At 35.8% G+C, this 21355-nt stretch overlaps 1 protein-coding gene across 2 annotated transcripts in view; it reads left to right on the forward strand.

Moving 5' to 3' along the window:
• Window positions 1-2798: 2798 nt before the first annotated feature.
• LOC121314157 (matrix metalloproteinase-16-like) overlaps window positions 2799-21355 on the forward strand; it is a 50744-nt gene continuing 32187 nt past the window's right edge. The window contains exons 1-5 of one of the 2 annotated variants that reach the window (XM_041247150.1): window positions 2799-3157; window positions 16025-16173; window positions 17945-17959; window positions 18311-18433; window positions 20275-20579. In XM_041247150.1, coding sequence (XP_041103084.1) covers window positions 3032-3157; window positions 16025-16173; window positions 17945-17959; window positions 18311-18433; window positions 20275-20579 — 718 coding nt within the window. In that variant the 5' untranslated portion in view covers window positions 2799-3031. The remainder of the gene's footprint in view (window positions 3158-16024; window positions 16174-17944; window positions 17960-18310; window positions 18434-20274; window positions 20580-21355) is intronic. The other variant, XM_041247151.1, reaches the window with a different exon arrangement.

Genomic DNA, 21355 nt, shown 5'->3' on the forward strand with positions numbered 1-21355 from the left:
TCAAAGTATTCTCCTTTTTATCAGATTCCAACTGCAAGACAGTTGTTGATTAGTCATTACAATATATAAATTAGAATGTAACATATTGAAGAGGTGTATGAAAGAAAGAAAGAAAGAAGCATCCTTGGTAAGGAATAAAATGCCATCAGATCTTAATTAGGATTTACCTGAATGAAATCACCACCAAGGGAGTCCATTTAAAATATATGGATTGTAAAATTTCTCTACAAAATAATTTATTTTCTATAACTCAAAAAAGGTTGACTATATAACCATGGTTACCATAACATGGGCTACAGTTTCTGTTTGTTTCATAATAAACATCAAAAATTGCAGCTATAACATCTTGTGTTTTCACATGATTATTATATATATATATATATATATATATATATATATATATATATATATATATATATATATATATATATATAATATATATATGTGTGTGTGTGTGTGTGTGTGTGTGTGTGTGTGTGTGTGTGTGTGTGTGTGTGTGTGTGCTGTGCTTAGAAACAACCCCAGTGCTTTACATTTTTGTTGATGCAAAAATTTTGATTTGTACAAAGCCAGCTTTATGAAAGAGCCAATGCTATTGTTTTCAAAAGTGAGCTTCAGCTTAATGATAATGGCCAGGTTCCTGCAAGAGAACCTATGAATCAAATGACAGCTATTTCTGTTGATACTTTGCGCCAACAAGAACAACCTCTGTCTTACCTGAACTGAGTTCAAGAGAATTGTGTGACAATCAGTTTTTCATGTCATCCAAGCAGGAAGGCAGACAGCAGAGACTGCCAAAGTGTCCAAGTGTCTCACATTTCTACTTGAACTTTCTATCTATGCTGTGATCAATGTCATTCAAACAATAACAAGCTCCTGACCAGAAATAGAACCATGGTAAGGGTGCCAAAAAAGGGTACCAAAAAATGGGCATCCAATCTGAATCACCAAGAAGGGTTACTCAAGTGTTTAAAGGGTTGCACATTACTATTGGGCCCAATAGTATAATTCCTGATATTGTATCTTGGTTTAATTAATGAAGTGGAAACATATGTGATGTACAGGTAACTACTGGCATGTTATTAGTGATGTAGTTATTATCTATATGGGTGTGGATGTATCTGCTTATGGACAGTTTAAAACTTTGCAAACCTATAAAACTGGTTTCATCAAGTGAAGCCATAATATGAAGTACGAGAAGTGGTCAGTTGGGCAGACCCCATAACCAATATATTATTTATTGTTAGTTTAAAAGAAGACTTTCCATTCAGAACGTTGCTTGATCTCAAATGTTCATGATTGTTGTAATCCATGCCTCTCTGGAGTGTAGAACTGTAAACTTTCATTTCATGAGAGTCAATGTAAAGTCTGCAGAGACAGTATAGAACTGTAAACCTTAATTTCATAAGAGTCAATACAAGGCCTGCAGAGACAGTGTAGAACTGTAAACCTTCAATTCATAAGAGCCCATGCAAGATCTGCAGAGATAGACTTACACATGTGTTTGTCATCAATATATAACTCTTGGCTTTGGGAGTGTGTAATGGTTTGCTGAATGGCACCATAGTGTCTACAGTAGCACAAACGTTCACGTGAAATAAATAGCACAGTTCAACATGTCAACAGTACATTGAATGGATTTGATTATTCTTCTGTGATGGATTTGATTATTCTTTTGTGACGCAAAATCCATACGGTACAGAAAATGAAAGAATCATGAGTATTAAAAATGAAAATTAAAGCTGGTTCAATAATTATAAAGAGTTTTTCTTTTTTAAGATAAAATTGAGCAAATTGATTAAATTGCCCCGAAATTCTTACCAACATACATGTTATTTTCAGTAGTGATTTTTTGGGACATGAGATATTGATTCATGTGTTCATGTATATATAAATAACAGCAGTAATGCAGAATTGGTGGGGTGCACTGAAAACCTTTTGTAGAGTTCTTTAGACTATTAAGGACATATTATGCAGCTCGAGCCACATACCTAAAGCTGTGTGAATGTATGTTGTCCCCAGGTTCATTATGGATCATGAATTATTCCTTTTACAGCTGGCCTTTTCCATTGATATTTCCCACTACATTAAAAATAAAAAGTGTTATCCCAGGACTTGTTTACTCTCAAATATGGTTAACAATCACTGCCCTCTAGTGGACAGCTTTCTCACAGTACATGTACCATTCAGGTACCGGAGTCATTGTAACATTTTCAGGACTTTAACTCTGAAGATGTGCATAAACCTGATAATGTAGATTATTACAGCTGTGTCCGGGAAAAAAAAAAAAAAAAAGAAAGAAAAGAAAAGAAGCACTATTGTTACCATAACAAGAAATGTGGAGCTGATTTTTAGATTTGCATCTCGTTTTCTTTTTTATGTTTTAGTCAGAAAACAAAACCACTCACCCAAACCACTTTACAAGGTTGTAGACAGGGAGTCATTTGCTATTGGTCAGGTTTATCTCATTCATGATGCTATTTGGGACGGAGAATGTTGATACAACTTTGCACCCCACGAAATTTTTCTGAAATTACGCCCCTGTTTGTTGGTCAAAGGGAATCAAGATATAATCTCCATTTAGGATAGAATTTGAAATAAAGGTGTTTTGTAAATAACTGGTTCTCAATACAAATATTTTGTATTCATTTCTATAACATGCTGTAATAAATCGAATATCGCACACATATTCTGGTTCAGTAATTCGCTGCAGTTCGGTCATGAAAGGGTGTATTACAGCAGTACTGTACCGGTTGGATACACGCATGCGCCGTAGTAAAGAGCACTGAATGAAAATGAGCAGCTGTCCCACAGAGTGAAGGAAGGTAAATGTGAGTGCTCACCGCTCCTAGCTGCAACCTCCGAAAGACAACAGAGCGGCCAAAGAAACTCATCTCCATCCTCTCCATCATCATCATCATCTTGTCTCTGGATCTGGGCTATCCACATTTCTAGACCAATGTTCTTCTTCATCTGAATCGCGTGGATTTATTTTATATAAATATATACTATATCTTAAAAACGGGTCACTATGATTATATTTACATTCCACACCAGAAGACGGTTTCATTGTTTGTATGCCTGGGCGTTTTGCTCGCAAACCTTATTTTGGATTGTATGTGCCGTCAGCGGAGAGGAGCAGCATTTCAGTGTAGAGGTAAGAGGGAGAGACCAAGGGTTTTCGTCATATTAATACTTTAAAAAAAGACTATTTACAAAGTGGCTTTATGTTTGCAATCCATAAGCGTTTATACATTTTATGCTTCTTTGTTTCTTCCACAATTGTTCAACTATACAACGACACAATAGGATCCCAAGGATCTATAGCCTATTAAAGTAGTCCACATGGCACTGTGTTATATTAAACGAAAAGATATCACAAAAATACCAATTCTGATCCTGCAGACAGTGGCTTCCATTGAGTTACAGTATAAAGAAAAATAACAGTTGAAGTGTCACTCTGAACATCGGTGTGATCTGTGTAAGTGTACTAGATTATTTATACCGGATGACGAACTCTAATTAAATTATTCTTGTATACTGTATACCCGGTTGGTCAAAATATGTGAGAATTTTAGATAGCTCAAAAAGGGCATCATTTTTTATATGATACGAAGAATGCCAACTGTGCATGTATGTTTTTTAAGATGTGTTTTGATAGTAGCCAAGTTGCATTCACTTGTGCAAACAATGACCATGGTGTATCAGTCAGGCTTACTATTGGGAAGTAAGTAACTAAGTAAGTGTGTGTGTGTGTGTGTGTGTGTGTGTGTGTGTGTGTGTCACACGGAGTTCGACTTGTCAGATGTGAGCAGCTGTATTTATACCGTAAATAAGTAGGGATATGGATAATCTTGATCTGGATAATCTTTTACAAAATTATATATTACAAAAAGAATCCTATATTAATACCGCCGTGGTCGTTTAAATGTTTATTTACAATTGCGCTAAACGTAATGAAACAGTAAATGTTGAATGCAAATTATGGTTTTTTGGTTATTATTTGATTATTTTTATTTTATTATTATTATTATTATTATTATATTATTATTATTGTTTTTGTTTACTGGTGAACAAAATATATGTTCTTTCAGAAAGTGTGTGACATGATTTTTTTTTTTTTTTTTTTTTTTTGTTTTTTTTTTATTTTTTTTTTTTTTTTTTGTTTTTTTTTTTGTTTTTTTTTTTTTTTTTTTTTTTATTCTGATCCTGCAGACAGTGGCTTCCATTGAGTTACAGTATAAAGAAAAATAACAGTTGAAGTGTCACTCTGAACATCGGTGTGATCTGTGTAAGTGTACTAGATTATTTATACCGGATGACGAACTCTAATTAAATTATTCTTGTATACTGTATACCCGGTTGGTCAAAATATGTGAGAATTTTAGATAGCTCAAAAAGGGCATCATTTTTTATATGATACGAAGAATGCCAACTGTGCATGTATGTTTTTTAAGATGTGTTTTGATAGTAGCCAAGTTGCATTCACTTGTGCAAACAATGACCATGGTGTATCAGTCAGGCTTACTATTGGGAAGTAAGTAACTAAGTAAGTGTGTGTGTGTGTGTGTGTGCGTGTGTGTGTGTGTGTGTGTGTCACACGGAGTTCGACTTGTCAGATGTGAGCAGCTGTATTTATACCGTAAATAAGTAGGGATATGGATAATCTTGATCTGGATAATCTTTTACAAAATTATATATTACAAAAAGAATCCTATATTAATACCGCCGTGGTCGTTTAAATGTTTATTTACAATTGCGCTAAATAACGTAATGAAACAGTAAATGTTGAATGCAAAATTATGTTTTTATTATTATTATTATTATTATTATTATTATTATTATTATTATTATTATTATTATTATTATTGTTTTTGTTTACTGGTGAACAAAATATATGTTCTTTCAGAAAGTGTGTGACATGATGATAATTCCCACCAACAGTCCCCAAGAGCAATACAGCATGAAGATGTCACTATAGCATATCTGCACTACTATTCTAAACATTTTACTTTATTTGACTGAATTGTGTCAAGTTCCAACTTTGTACCTTCTTTGACTGTTTATCCAGTTCAACTAATAGGCTGACATTTCAGTATCTGTTGCAGTTTTTTTTTTTTGTCAGTTTCTGGTATGGCTCATTCAGTTTTTAAAAAGCAGAGGCATTTTGTTCAACGCTGGGTACAGTTGAAGTTCAATAGCCACAACTGCAAAGATGGAATTAGTTCATCAGGTCTAAGATCTTCATTGCCTGGAATTTTCCACAAGACATTCTTCAGTATGGTTCATTGGGAAAGTAATTCACTGAGCAGGGCAATGACTGGCTGATTGTGGGAGGCATGAATGATATGATTTGATTTGCCTTGGGGTCCAACCTAGGTTCTGTGAGAGCTGTACTGACACAGGGAGACTCTGTAGTACCAGTTTAGAGTTTCATGAATCCAGGTACATTGCACAATGGGATGTTGCACAAGGGATGCCCATCCCCGGTCCTTGCCCAAGCCACTATTTTCACATCTCTCAGCTGCAGTTGTGCTGAAACACATTTCAAACTGATTTGTTTCATCCCAGTCTTGAATTCAGCTGGAGGACAAGCCTGGTTTGGTGTACTGAATGTAATATGCATGTACTAGCCCTTTAAGGTAAACAAGGAATTGAGTGGTTGTAAACAGTTTCTTCTTAAAATACATTTCAATTTGACTCAAGTATTGACCATTGCTGACCATTTGGATGACCAGATCCAACCTGTCAGTACATTTTAAACCCTGTTTCGTGCTCTGCATTGCAAATATATGAAAGCTAGCATCATTTATTTTGTGGGTCCCTTTTACCATAAAGGGTTAAGAGGTGAAATCTGGTCTGCACTTGATTTTATTTTCCAGAATGACCTGCAATAGGAAGAAACCAACAATGAACAGCTTTGACAGCCTTTTGGTTACCATTACTCATAATGCTATTCATGTTTTAATCCAAACCTAGCATCAAGAGTCTCTCAGCAACAGATGTAATTTAAGCAAAGGAAAAGTAATTAAAATGAGTCACAGCCTCTTTAATCTTATTCTGTAGCTGGATATTATTATTATTATTATTATTATTATTATTATTATTATTATTATTATTATTATTATTATTATTATTTAAAGGATTTACTAGAAGGCCTACTAGCCATTGTGTAAACACAACATCATAAGAACAAGCACAGTCTGAAATATCTTCAGTGTGAATTTCAGATTAGATTAAATTGTTAATAATATGAAATGATTCCATTTTGTTTTTCTTGGCTATAGCTATTCAGAGTAGCGCTGCAAATATTGATTTTGAGTTTACATTTTTTGTTGATTTTTTTAAAATCTATAGGCTCCTCCTTGTTAATTGTGAAAATGCAGCACAGTTCTGTTTAATAACTTCGAATGCTGGGATAACCTAGGTTTTTCATGATCTAATACTTTTAAAATTCGAATGAACGGTTGAATATGTATTGGTCTTTAATCCTGGTTATCTGGTACAAACTCATATTTCATGACTACAGTGTCTGGCTAGAGTAGGTCTGACAACTGTAGTGTTATTTCTTGAGTCCACCATATTTGCATCCAACAACCACTGAATAATAGAACTCCTCAACGAATATTAAAACCAGTGATGCTATCACAAATATTTAAGGGAGCCTTTGCAATTGGTCTATTCAGTGATTGTAAAAGGTAATCAGACCTTATTGGTTAAAGAGGGGTGTCCCTCTTCATTGGGAAATATTGTCTAGTTTTTAAACCCAGCAGAAGGTGTGGTGAACCCAAGCAAATTATTTCCATCTTGACATGAGCGTAGTTGGTTGGGAGGGCAGAGGTAAACTGATCATGTTTAACAGCGCACTGTGCTTGACACACTTTATTTAAAGAAGGCGTGCCAGCCACAAAGAAAATAAAAATGTGTTTCAAGTCTTAAGGATCATGACCTGTTTTTAATTAAGCCTGTCATTTGTAAGGTATAGGCTAAACAGGAAGCTCTGATTACATTGACAGCACTTAGTACGTGTATACACAGAGGAGTGCTTACACATTCCTCAAGTGTCAGTCTACGGGATGGGATCATCAGAAACAGCACTGCTTCTTGTTCCTGTGGGCTAAAGACGAGCTGAAGAGTAAGGAATGGAAATTAGATTTGCTTGAAAGTTTAGTTCTTATCATAAGCTACTATTGCATTATATCCCAATGTAAACTGCATGCCACTCTGGAATAATTTAAAAAGATTAAGAAAGCAATTGTGATTGCTTCCTGTCTGTTTGTTTGACCCCCAGGAATTTAATACAGCAAGCAACTCTATGTATTTAAAATACTTTGCATGTTTATCTGTTTAACATGTCTGAGTTTTAAATGTAGGAGATAAAATGCAGGAGACGTCCACATAGTGTATTCCTATATATATATATATATATCTATTATATATATATATATAATATTATAATATTATAATATATATATCCCATTAATTTGTCTCAAGACGTTTGCTCGAGCGTTCAGTCAGATAGTTTCAGGTCAGTAACAAATAGCAGGTCGTTCTGTGTACCTAGACTGTTCATACAACTTTACAACAACACACTTCACTTAAAATGTACCCTATTACACTTGTCATTTTCAATTGCAAATTCCCATCTGAATAATTGAAGCCTGGTGCCTGCATGCTAGTTGAACACTGCTCATGTGAGGAAGTGGCCAAATACTGAACTGTAAAGAATTTTCAAATGGATATGGAGATTATTGGATTGTTTATGTCAACTGATATCTTTTGATTATTTTCATAGTGATCAAAATGATCCTCGTTTGGGTATTCTAGCATCTTAGACATATTTGTCACACAAAAATCACATCTGCACATTGAAGACCTTTTGAACGTTTTTTTTTACACTGGTGCAGCTCTGTTATTTCATGCATGCAATGCTTTGGATATTTTTCATTCCTACTGTCTTTCCAGACAGATGTTGTGATCTCAGCAGTGTCTTGTCCAATGTTGGTACAGTTATTTGAGGTGTTGCCACGAGCGGTATTGAACCTACTATGATTTGTGATATGTTTTGTATTGGAATGTGGCATAAAAATGTGGTCTATTTAATTAAACTGAGGCTTATCATTCAGGGCTGCAATGTAAATGCATGGCTGTAGTATAAGTGATTGGCTGAAATGGAGCATTGTCTAAAAGGCAATCAAGTTTTGCTATACGTTGAAAAAGCATAACATTGCTAGTTAGAAAGTAGACTTCCACTTTTCTGGCTCAGACTCATTTTCATGAGCAGAGCCTACCTGCTCCTCATCAGCAAATGCCATAGCGGCATCTATAGATTGTTTAAATGATTGCCTTCCACTAACCGCACTTTCATTGAGTAGGATGGGCTTTGCTCCTCTCTTACGCATGGTAAGAAATGGAAAGTTCCTTCATCTCTGTCTATTGACTTCCTAATGTGACTGCTACTTTTCTAGGGATAGGATAGGAGTTGGGACTTTATAACCTTTACATTTGGGAGTTCCATTCCTGCAAACTACAGTAGTATTTGCTAGTAAATGATCTTGGTCACAGACCTCATCGACAAATTGTCAGGCTGGAGCTCTTACATGAATGTTAAAACACCCGAGAAGGCTTTTACTTTTGTGCAGAGACAGTAGCAGTGCAGTACAAATTAACACACTAAGCTCTTACTATAGATAATGAGTGGGTCGAGTGCTTGTTTGAGTGAACATTAATACAATATGGAAGGTTTGGTCCTGAATCCGCTCAGGGGCTAGAGATCAGGGCTTTCACAAGACAATGTCCAGTACATTTGATTGCATGGCCTTTGAAGTATGACGCAGGTGTAGATATAAATGTCGTCTTTGAAAAAGGGGGAGGGAAATATACATACTGCACAAATGTATTTACTCATTTAATATGCAGGCAATTTATATATATATATATATATATATATATATAATATATATATATATATATATATATATATATATATATATATCATATAAGATAGAGTGGTGTCAGTGCAGTGGCTTGTTGATTGATAGCTTCCAGAGATATAGCTATTCTCAAAGACAGTCCTTAGCTAGAGATTTCTCAGGCTTGTAGTCTGTCACTAAGTGTGACAGACCATAAATCATTTGTGCAGATATGTTCAGTGTAGAACCAGACTGGAGCTGAACAATCTCGTTTAATTAAATACAAAAATGGGGGATAAAACTACTGATAAGGCTGTGTTGCTGCTATCATCTTCATCCAGCTTTTCAGAGAGCCTGACACACACTTCTAATAGGAATAGTAGATCTGTTTGTCTATAAAAAGAACAGGAAACACGTCAATAAAGCCTTCTCTGCTAACAGGCAGCAGTTATTAAGCTCAGTGTTTGTGTTTAATGGGTAGTAAACATCAGTACTATACCTCATGAGAAAATAGGAGAAAGAAACTTAAGTATGTATGGCTGGTTTAGTCTCCATAGCAACCTTGGCATTGGCCTACTGCCTGTACATACAACACTGCACCCTTCTGAATTATTTAGCCAGTGTGAGGGAAAAATATAATCTTCTTGCAAGTAACTGAGGAGAGCAACAAGATGATGTCAGAGGGGCCCGAACTGGTGTCATAGTCAAGGTTCTCATCTCTTTAGCGGGGCCCTTTTTGCACCAAACTGTGTGGGAATTTCTTTCAGGCTTAACTGTCAAAGCAGTGAGTGCGCAGCAGGCAAAACCATTTACAGCTACTGTAGCAAAGACCTACTTTCAAAGAATCAGTACACTAAAGGAAAAATGTGTGTCTGTGGGGAGGAGGGTGGGGGGGGGGGGTATAAATACGTCCTTTTTATACTGCAATATATTATATATTTTGTGTGGTTCTAGTACAGAACATACTGTGAAGGGTTAGCACTGAAATAAGCACTGATGATCAGCATTAATAATCAGCACAAAGACACAAAGTGGTGTCCGACCATGGAATGAATCTAGGTCAACCAGATGCTTACAAGCGCAACACAAGATAACTGAATTTCAATTTGCCAATTTAGAGAATGTATTACATTTTTGGGTTATGTTATTGCACTGTGTACAGTACTAATTATACTTGTTTAACTTATTTAATAAAAAATATCCTCTATTCGTAATAACTAAATTCCACTGATCTAAAGTAGTATGTTGATAATATACTGTATTTGAGTAACTCTGTAGTAATGTCCAAACAAACCAGTTTGGCCTGTTTGAAACATGTGTGTAATGATTAGGGTTTTTTAATTGTTAGTTTATTTTCCCAAACAAATTATTATATAGCCTTATGAATGAACAGTATACTTTTTCTACCAATAGCTACAGAAAACATCTCCCAGATGTAGCCTTGAACTGTTATAACACACTACCAGAGAGCACTGGGGTTAGTTGCCTTGCTTTATTTTTGTTTAGGTAACATGCTGATTGGTTGTCCCATCTGCCTGGGTTTCTGACAAAGTGATGGACCACATTTCTTTCTTTGCTGCTTTGTACTTAGATCCGGAGACAGTTCCTGGGTTCTCATCACAGCCTGTTTTAGGCTGTTTCTGTGGCAGTAATAGAAGTCAGCAGGCTTGTACTTGAGAAGAGATGGGCTACATTTGGACTTTGTAGCAGGAACTCCCTTAATTTAGCAGTCTGAGAAAAATAAAACATTTCCACAGACATTTTGAGTATACTGTATGGTCTAATGGTTCAGTTTAATGTCTGTTTTCAGTCTAGTTGAGGATTTGCAAACATGTTTTCCACTCCTTTTCAAGTGTAATAAGATTAAGATTTCATGACTTGATAATGAGCTTTTTTTAGTGCAGTTATGGCTGCTACATAAATTATTTTTTTGCTTTGTGGTTAGACAATCAAGGGATCTTAGAAATATCTACATTCATTAGAAATTAATGTAGATGAACATTAGAGAACACGTTTTTTCGATTTCCACTCAGCCAATGGATTGTGCTTGTCGTTTCTAATATTGCATATCCGTTGGGAGCAAAGTCCTGTCTTTTCTTGGGATTGTGTTAAAGCTGCATACTTCCATTTCAAAATGAAGACAGGCGGGAGGGTTTTCTTTCAACATCAATTTTAAGACATGTCATTTCCATTGTTTTTCAGCCATAATTCCAGACTTGCAGTAGGACATGCCCAGACCTTGCTACAGTGTTGGTTAACATTTCAAAACTCGTGTGGTCATATTTTAAGCCTTTAATTTAAAACCCAAATGTCATGCACCACTGGAAAATGTGATTGAATGTAACCACAGATTGAATCTGCCCTTTTGTAGTAGAAAATATAATGAATCACATGACTAGAAAAACAGTGTTACTGCTCATGTTGTGTGCAAATGCTTCAATATAGGAAAGACATAATTTAGACATGCAGAGAACTTGTGTGGGGATCTTATCATTAACTGTTTGTTTCAACCTTATGCTCATGCTTTATATAGAACAATATACATTAATATATGATTAAATGTATAAAGAATATACGTCTGGCATTAGTGGCATTTATAAAGGACATGGAGCTAGTGATGTTTTTTAGAATTCAGTATTGTACTTCAGTCTTTCTAATTCAAGAGGTCACATGACAGAGTACTGAGGAGAGTGAAAATCATAGAGGCTTCTGGGAGTTAAAATCCAATTTGTGTTTATTTTTTATGTTTATTCTTGAAAGGAATAAGAAGAAATTACATATTTAAAAAAAAAACCTATACATTGATTTGACTTTTCAGCAGCTCTTAATCCCTCAACACTAATCAATACAATGTTGTGAACAGGCAAATACTTTGGAATGGCCATCAGTGAGTTAATTTCTGTCTCATGAAATAAACGTGGACATGGTACCTTTTTGTGTTTACATGTCAAGTCTGTCATTTCCCTGGGAACACCTACTTTTCCCTGAATGCTATGCAAATGAAGGAAAAGGGGATGGGGGGGAGGTCATACTTAAATTAGCTACACGTATGGTCTAGTTTGATTCTCGTGAAAGTCTCCAAAATACTGTTGACGTGAGCAGAGAACAGTTTCACGACAGAGAATCCATGTGTCATTGTGTTTGATGTAAATGGTTATTAAAGATCTGATTTGCTGATGGATAGTGTCTGTTTTTTTAATACTTTGTTTTAGTGTTGTCGCCCACACTGCTTTTCACACATCATCTGTGTGTGTGGGGGTGTTATATCTTTATTAGTAATATACTAGGCCAAATCCGAGTGGTGGTTGAACGGGCATTTGGGCTATTGAAAATTAGGTGGCGGATACTACTGAAGTGTACTGACGTGAACCACGAGTTTGTTTCCCAAATTATTACAGCCTGCTGCTTCCTGCACAATCTGTGCCAGGACCATAAGGAGACGTTCAGGCATCAGTGGCTGCTGATGGTGAACAAAGAGGAGGAACAGCCACTGTCAAGAATTGCACAACAGCAATATGAAGAGGATCCTGCTATTAGAGATGCACTGCTATCGTTATTTTTGTAACACAACGGTGTACTTTTATTTTGTATCACATTTTTGTTTCATTAGCTTATTTTGTATCTCTTTATACCAAATATAGCATCCTCATATGTGTTGTACTTGTATGACTGCTTCTGCTTAATAAAGAATTGGACTATTGAGTAGTTTTTTTGATTCCCAAGAAATAAGTCGTATAAGTTCCACACCATATTTTATTTTGGGAGTGGGTTAAACAATGTTCATGTTGTGCATCGTATCAAGCTGCCTCATCATATCCTCTTCCCTTATGGATAGTAACACAGCGTCTCTTCATCGCTCCAACTGACTAAGTGGAGGGTTTTGCTCAGACAGAACTCAGAGAAAGTGCAGGGGAGTATAGTTATACACATTTAAGCATAGTACTTAGTAGTACTTTACAATAAAGTTGTTTTGAAAGTTTGGAAAGCTATTTGCAAGTGTATTCTGAAGTACTGTGTAGTAGCTTTAAACACCTGAATTCACAATGCAGTTTAATGCAGTTTATTAAACATTTTTAGTAACAGTTTTAAACAGAGACTTAGTAAATACAATCTGTATTTTAGCAAATTCAAGCACATTTAGATCCATGCATGATTAGCATTATGCAGAGGTTTAGGGAAGACAGAGGAAAAGAGTTGGGGTTATCTGCAACATCAATCTGATAAGGAAAATAAAGCCAACAAAAAAAATTCCTGCTGCCATCTTTGAACTATGCTAAGTTACCTTTTCCCATGTGGCTTTAGGTATGGCACTTGAGTGAGCTAATTAACATTTTCACGAGAAACTCGTGTTTGCATGGGCACTGATTTCACAAGCATTTCCTTGATTCTCACGGGTAAATGAGACTTTCCCGTTAAAATAGTGCAACCGTTTTTTGGGGAATTTTCATAACTTTCCCTGCCAGCATGCACGCGCATTGCCAGTTGACATAAGGCAAACAACTCATGTAAACTGGTCCAATGAAAATGATCTGGATATGCCTTTCACATTGGGGGGTCGAGCTGAACTGCTACCAGAACTGCTGTTTGTGGATTGGAAAAACGTTCTCAACAACAGAAAGGCCAAACAATATGTATTAAGAAAAAGACTGGCTTTGGTTGTAATGTTACTGTACAACTGTAAGTAAATTTAGTTTCCTACTGCTTGGAATTAATACTGCTGGCTGTTTTTATTTTATTTTTATTTGTTAATATTTTTTGTACATGGTATTACAAGTAGATCGACGGGTCACCATGCACAATGTTTTTTGGTACTCTTTAAAAATGTTTTTACTGTTTTAAATATTGTGCATAACTGCCTCAGGAGTGGTTTTACAGTTAAAATACTGCATGCCTTTATTCTTTTAGCTGTTTTAGAAAGAAAAAAAAAACGAAAAAAACCCCACATACTTTCATTTTGTAGATTAATCCTCTCCTGCCCTTGACAGCTAATTTACGTTCTCCAACATGAGAAAGTCAAGCCGGACCGTGATTGACAAGTGGTCACTCAAAATCTTGTTTTTCATGACAGCATTGTTGGGCTTATTATTCTGCTTCCAAGCGCTCCGCTATAACATCAAGGACAAAATACAAAGGAGTTGCAGTAGTGAGATCAATCAAAGCTTGTATTTGCACATAGGAATACAGGTCATTGGGATTCTAGACATTATGAGGTGTATAAGGTTATCTGAAACATGTTTTAAATGATAAATGTGCCTTTAAATCTGTACAGGGTGCCTTAAATCTGCAGACGCAGGCAGAGGTTCTTATTGAAGCCCTGTGGGCAGCAATAAAAGCTTCATCTTTCTTTAAAGTAACATTTTCAATGCTTGTCATCTGATGTCTGTATTTTTTAAATTCATACCACTGGTTTGAATTTCACTGCTGAGGGACTGAAGTAGTTTTGATACGGATGTAGGTCTGTGATGGTACTGCTGATATGTGAATCACTGTGGCTTGAGAAAGAGAACCGGTTTGTCAGAAGTCTTCTTTATATAGTATAAAACTAGGGGTGCACCGATAATCGCTTTTCTACTGTACCGTATAGGTCAAAATTCTAATATTCAATGTTTGACAGCAAGTGACTATAAAAGTTAATGTCACATGATATATTTTTTTCTACAGAAATGATTTTACTAGTACAAATGCAAAGTGTTATTTTTGTGTGACTATGGTGTAAAACAAATTTATACATGGCTGATAAGCACACAATAGAATACTACGTTATTCTTTGTATTCATTTTCTGAAATGCAACAAGTAAACAATATATGTTAATTGTTTAACACGTACAATTATAAAACAGTTTAAATATAGGCCCTATGTTTTGTTCTACTAGTTTACCTGTCTATTATTATCAGTATCCTATCGGTATCAAACCATATGGCTATTGGTATCGACCAAGAAAATCTTATCAGTGCACCCCTATATAAAACTATTAAACTGTTTAGATTAAAAGCAAATACAAATTATTTTTTCAGCCAGTCTTGTATTGCAGGGGCCTTGGTGCTCCAATAGTCAATTCTTATTGTTGCTCTTGCCTTGCTGTGAGCAGTGTTGAACTAAAGCTCCTTCACTGCACTAATAATGGAGTACTTTGTCACTGTAAGCTGACCATTACTAGTGTATCACCTGCTTAAACCATGCAGAAGTGCACCGTGCCTCGATGAGATGGGTATCCCTACTACCTTGTAATACTTTAAAAATAATTGAAAACTCTGATTTGGTAAGGGCTTAATTGTTTTTTTTTATGTATAATTAGGCACAGGTGTGTGTAATTAAGGTCACAGCGAGCATGAAATGACTTCCAATCAGCTAGATCTCACTTAACCCAAAACACAGCTTTATTAGCAGGCAGGCAGAATACGATCATTGGCAAGTATACAGTCCAGTGGAGCTCATGGAACAGGCACTATCACAGGAGTGAATGTAGGCTAATTAAATAACATTCTTGATGACCCATTCCCCAGAACAGGATGGAGAGACCAATAATGGCTGTTGCTGTCTAATACTGAAAGTATAGCCAACTAATTTAGCGTAATGTTAAGTGCCTGGCCATACTATACAGATGTAGTATTCATTACACTGAATGTATTTTAAAACAAATTCTTAAGTATTAATGATGTCTGTGTTTTTATCTCAGTGATTTATTGTACCATATTTTCCCCTCTTTTTGCCCAGTGTTGTGGTATTTTAAGTGTTTAAAAAAAATATTTTCTTTTCGATAATGGATTTTGCTCAAAGGGCCTACCGCCCAACAGTATATAGCCTGAGTATCATGTTTACTATTGCTGTTTGTTGATACGCTGGGATCAATTCATCAAAGCCTGAACACAAGTTTCAATTTGCACCTTTTTCTGCAAAAAGGAAAATCAAATTTACAAACTGGAACATCCAGCAGAAGGTTCAAATAAGCAGACAAAGCTGTAAATTAGGTGTTTGTGTCTAGAGTTGTAACATTACTTTGCTTTTTATAACAATGCTGTAAATGTTGGTGTAAAAACCTTTCCTATTATGTTGTGAATGAACGTAGCCAGCCTACTCAATTTTGAATGAAAACTTTTCTTTTCTTCTGCAGTCCTGGTTACAGAAATATGGCTACCTTCCACCAACTGACCCTCGGATGTCTGTGTTGCGCTCCTCACAGACCATGCAGGCTGCTATCACTGCCATGCAGCGCCTTTATGGCATTAACATCACAGGAACATTGGATACAAACACAGTAGAGTAAGTATCCTCCCTGATGTCTTGCATGAGAAATTCTGGTGAAAATGGCATGTTTATTCATTTAACATTTTAAACAGAGACAAGAATAAATAATTGCTCATGTTTTGCCATTTTTTCTTTTGCTTTGGGCACCCTCCATGTTGCGTGACAATGTTTGTACAACAGGCCAATGAATGTAATGGCATTTGTTTTGTGAATAGCACTGTAATGATAAAGCATGCACCTAGGTTATATATAAAGATTCTAATATGGGAAGATTAATTCTAAGTGCATTTTAACAGAGAGTAATCACATGGCAGCTTCTCTGAATTTTTACTTATCAGAGTGTAATACTTTTAAACATTTAAGTATATAAGTGTATTAGTCGTGGACGTATTTCACAGTTATTGTTATCGTATTTTAATAGCATATTCCTGACTACATTTTGATGGCTTTAATCCTTAGCCTTATCCAAGTAAAGTTATGTTGTGAGTAGTGGCTGTGCTGCAGATTTAGTATCATTGCAGTATTTTCCTTCTCATTGTAACATTCTCATTAATAAAATGATTATGTAGAGACACTGTATGTCATTTTCAAAGATGTATTGGAGACAACAATCATCCACTTTGCATAAATGGCATTATGGAGAATTCAGGATCCTTTTAATACCTAAATAATATTAGTATAGTTCAGAACACAAAGCTAGCTCTACATGAGTACTGATGGCATGTGCAATGTGGAAGCTGAGGTTGAGTGCAGGCCTCTGATAGAGGAAACTGTTTCAGTACCTGATCCCATTCTGGTGAGCATGGCTGCCCTTGCTTTAAATTACCTTGTGCTTGAAATTCCCTCACTTTGCTCTCCTGTAATCAATCATTACAGCCACATGACATATGCAAGTATTTTAGGAAACTGTCTTAGTTCTAAGTATTTCAGTTGATCGTTTAAAAAAAAAAAAAAACTCCAAAATAAGTGTAATATCATCATTTTAATTCTCCATTTAGAGTTAAGTATTGAATTTTTAGTTTTCATTAACCATGTTTGATTAATATTAAATTCCGTCTGTATTTTGGATCATGTGTTATAAGCAATGGCAGTAAAACAAGGTAAAACTGCTGAACTTATATCCCACTGGGATGAGCCACAGATAGATTTTTTTAAAGCATATACAGCTCTGGAATCAATCTGGCTTGCATTAGCCACCTATTCGTGAATATTCTGGGATTAAAGATAGGTGCTTCAAATAAAGAGGGATTCTCCAGTGATGTCAAATGCTCTGAAACAATCCAGCTGTTTTATCCCGGCGGTCATAGGTGGTTCAAATCAAACCCGAAGTCAAGTAATAGAATATATTGCTTCCATTTCAGAAATTGGGTAGATCATTAATATTAAAGACATGGTCATTGACCTTTTGGGAAGGCTACAGTAACGTGGCGGTTTGTCTGATATTTTACATTAAATGGTTACCGATTGCTTCCTGTCTGATGAGTAATTACTGATCCACATGTTTCATTAATAAGAACACAGCCACGTGTTCCAGTAATGTTTCTTAGTGTTCTGTGCCATTAAGACATGGGCCACGCAATCAAATATTTTAGCAAGAACCAAAAAACAACAAAAAAGTAATATAAACAAAACATTAAAAAAAATAATCTTTATTGATGTATTATAAGTTTAAAGAGATGGTCTTGGCAGAGTTTAATCCTGTAATTAACTAACTTGCATTTTTCCTCCTCCTCTCATCTTAATTATTTTTTTTTCTGTTTTTTCTTTTTGCTTTAATATGATGTAGTGATCTCACTTTAAGGTGAGAAATTAAGCCTTATTTTGTGTGTTTTATAAATGTCAGGTTTGCTTATGAGTGGATGTGGTGTTACTTACAAATGCAAAAACTGTTTTTATTTCATAATGTAAAACTAAATTGGCTTGTTTACACTGGCAACATTTTTTCTTTTTTTTGTGCACTGTTGAAACTATTGTGATATACTCAAGTAATGTAGAGTAGAGGTAGTTTACAAACTAGCAGCACATGAAATAAGCTGGCTCTAGATTGAATTTACTGTAAGTGTTTCTTGTGAACAGATGTTTTGATTGTGTCCTTTCTTTCCTTCTTTCTTCTCAAGAGCTAGGCTTAAACCAATGCATTTGATCTCCACAGCTGGATGAAGAAGCCTCGGTGTGGAGTGCCTGATCAGTTAGGAGGAATCTCCAGGTTCAGTGTCCGAAGAAAGCGCTATGCACTGACAGGGCAGAAATGGCATCACAAACATATCTCTTACAGGTAGAGCAGTTACTGACAGGATGAAAGCTTCTGAAAGACTACTATTGGCAATTAATTTGTCAATGATGTGTAAATATTGATTTTGGTATTTCTGTGGAACACGAATACGTATGTGCCTAACCATTTTCTTAAAAAAACATTTTCCCCTTGTTATTCAGCGGTTCTGAAATAAATTGCCTCTAGTTTTAAAGTTTAACATAATTTTCACATTGTGTACTACAGCATTAGTGCACACTGAAGTCATGGGTTTAAACCATGCTGAACTTGGTGCTAACGGGACATTAGTCTCCACCATGTAACTTGGGCACCTTTGCAGGCAGTCTTAACTGATTTAACTGCTTTCTATCCCATACAGAGTGCGGTTTCTTCAGGGCAGGATTCCTGCATGTTTGCAGCCAGTTTAGGTGAAGCTCGCATTGCTGTTGCATGTTCTGTCCTTGCACTGGATAAATAAATTCTCCATAGTCTGCAATGTTGCACACCTGACATCAACCCTAATTCTTTATCCACAGGGCTTAAATCCTAGCTATGCCTTAAATCCTGACTACGAACATAAAAATGGGCCAGAATTTGCTTTTTACGCTGCATGAATTTGTATTTATTTATTTTTTTTGTAATTAAATCCAGCTCCAAGTTACTTGAATAGGGCACTGTGCTGCTCTGAAAGTCAAACAAGCACACTCCTGCTGTTACTAATTACTGCAGTAGGAAGTTCTGAATGTTATATACTGCTGCATTTATACTCAGGAATTAAAAATGAAATTCTGCTTTTTACACTAATATAATTTTACAAGCTGTACAAGCATTCACCATTTGTGATATTCACAGTAAATATAGAAAAGGTTATTTAATTATAGGTACTGTTAGTTTTTTAGGCTGCTTTGTAAAGCTTCAGATTACAATTTAAAGTAGAACTACTGGGAATAATCTTTGACATATTGTACTATGTTGATACGACACTGGAGTTTGAGTTGGATCCAACATGGCCAGAGATTAATGAAGCACCTTCATGGTAAATGCCTCTAGGGAAATAATAGCAAGGAATGTAATCTTTATTTGACCAGAGGTGACATATTCATTTCAATAACATTAACACTTTTATAGAGGAAGGAAAACGCTTTTGGCCAATTTAGCTTTGATTGATGACGGTAGCAATGGATGAAAAAGATTGTTATTCAAATGCTGGCCTCTTTTAATTCTATCATGGGCTAGCCTTTTCAAATAAAATGTAAATTGGGGAAGGTGATGGACGGATGATGGATTGCTGAGCAGACTTTCTGCCTAAAAATTAGATTTTCATCCCTCATGAGCTGCAGGGGAATGATAACAACCAAAGGTTAAAGTTCAGCTGCACTGCCTGGATTGAATTTTAAGAGCCACAATTGTGCATTATCCTTTTTTGTAGACTCTACTGTTGATTTTTTTTTTTTTTTTTTTTCGGGGGGGGGGGGGGGGGGGGGGGGGGGGGGGGGGGGGGGGGGGGGGGGGGGGGGGGGGGGATACTGTAATGCACATCATTCAAAAATACTTTTTCTATATGGTATATCCATCATTTCATATCACTCTTAACAATTGTATTCTGATTATGGTTGTGCTGTATGCTGGGCTGAGATAAGAATGGGAAATATGTCTATTCTGTTTTAGACGCAGAGATTATCCATCAGGGAGAAGGTAACATATATAAGTTTACCTTTTTAAACCCTAGCAAGTAGTCAGTTCTCCAACATACATCCTCAAACGCAACAAGCGTTTCAATAAATCAAATCAAATTGTAATTGTGCCATTTCAGTACACAATGGAACTCTTCTTTGTTCTGATATGTTTTTCATGTCTTTACACAGCATAAAGAACGTCACTCCTAAAGTAGGAGAAACCGAAACTCGTAAAGCCATTCGCCGTGCCTTTGATGTGTGGCAGAATGTGACCCCCCTGACATTTCAGGAAGTCCCATACACTGAGCTGGAGTCTGGCAAAAGAGACGTGGACATTACAATTATATTCGCTTCAGGTTTCCATGGAGACAGTTCTCCTTTTGATGGTGAAGGGGGATTTTTGGCACACGCTTATTTTCCTGGGCCAGGGATTGGTGGAGACACACACTTTGACTCAGATGAGCCGTGGACTTTAGGAAACCCAAATCATGATGGTATGATATTATTATTATTATTATTATTATTATTATTATTATTATTATTATTATTATTATTATTATTTATTATTATTATTATTTGTAGTCTTTTTTTGTTTGAATTTGAATTTGTGGCAATGTCCTTCTCCCCCACTTTGAAGAATCTGCTCCCTCTAACCTGTCTATGAAATTCAATGCTGTTTGTTTTTTTTTTTTGTTGTTGTTTTTTTTTTTTATAATTCCACATGTTTCTTGTGTGCTGTGTGACAATAACCATTTCTCCATTCTCATTCTATACTTCTATTATGAAATAAGTAATAAAAAAGAGGGTTTCAGATTACGGTATTGGTCTTTGAAACCCCATGCTTATTGATTACCTGCTGACAAAAGATTCAAAGCCATCAATTCTACTGTATGGAGTTTTTTTTTTATTATGCCATTCAGTAGTGCATTCTCCCACTAGGATGGCATGTTGAAAACATTCATAACAAAGAAAGGCAGATGCCTTACAAATAAAATGAAAGAATCACAACTTCAAACATGCATGTCAGGTCTTTCATTGTACTGTACACCTACTGAAAGAGGCTGGGAGAGGACTAAGTGGGCACGATTTTACACTGTGGTCAGATTGTCCACATATTACATTCACTTTGGAGTGGGCACTTTGCCTGCAATTTTCCAACAGTGTACAGTACAGTATATACTGTTTAGAATAGAGGTCAGAAGAGTGAATAGAAACCGCAGTTGCCTGTGTGGGAGCTGTGCAGTATCTTCAAGCACTGAAAGGTGTGATC

This window comes from Polyodon spathula, chromosome 4, assembly GCF_017654505.1.
Source record: "Polyodon spathula isolate WHYD16114869_AA chromosome 4, ASM1765450v1, whole genome shotgun sequence".
Lineage (NCBI taxonomy): Eukaryota > Metazoa > Chordata > Actinopteri > Acipenseriformes > Polyodontidae > Polyodon > Polyodon spathula.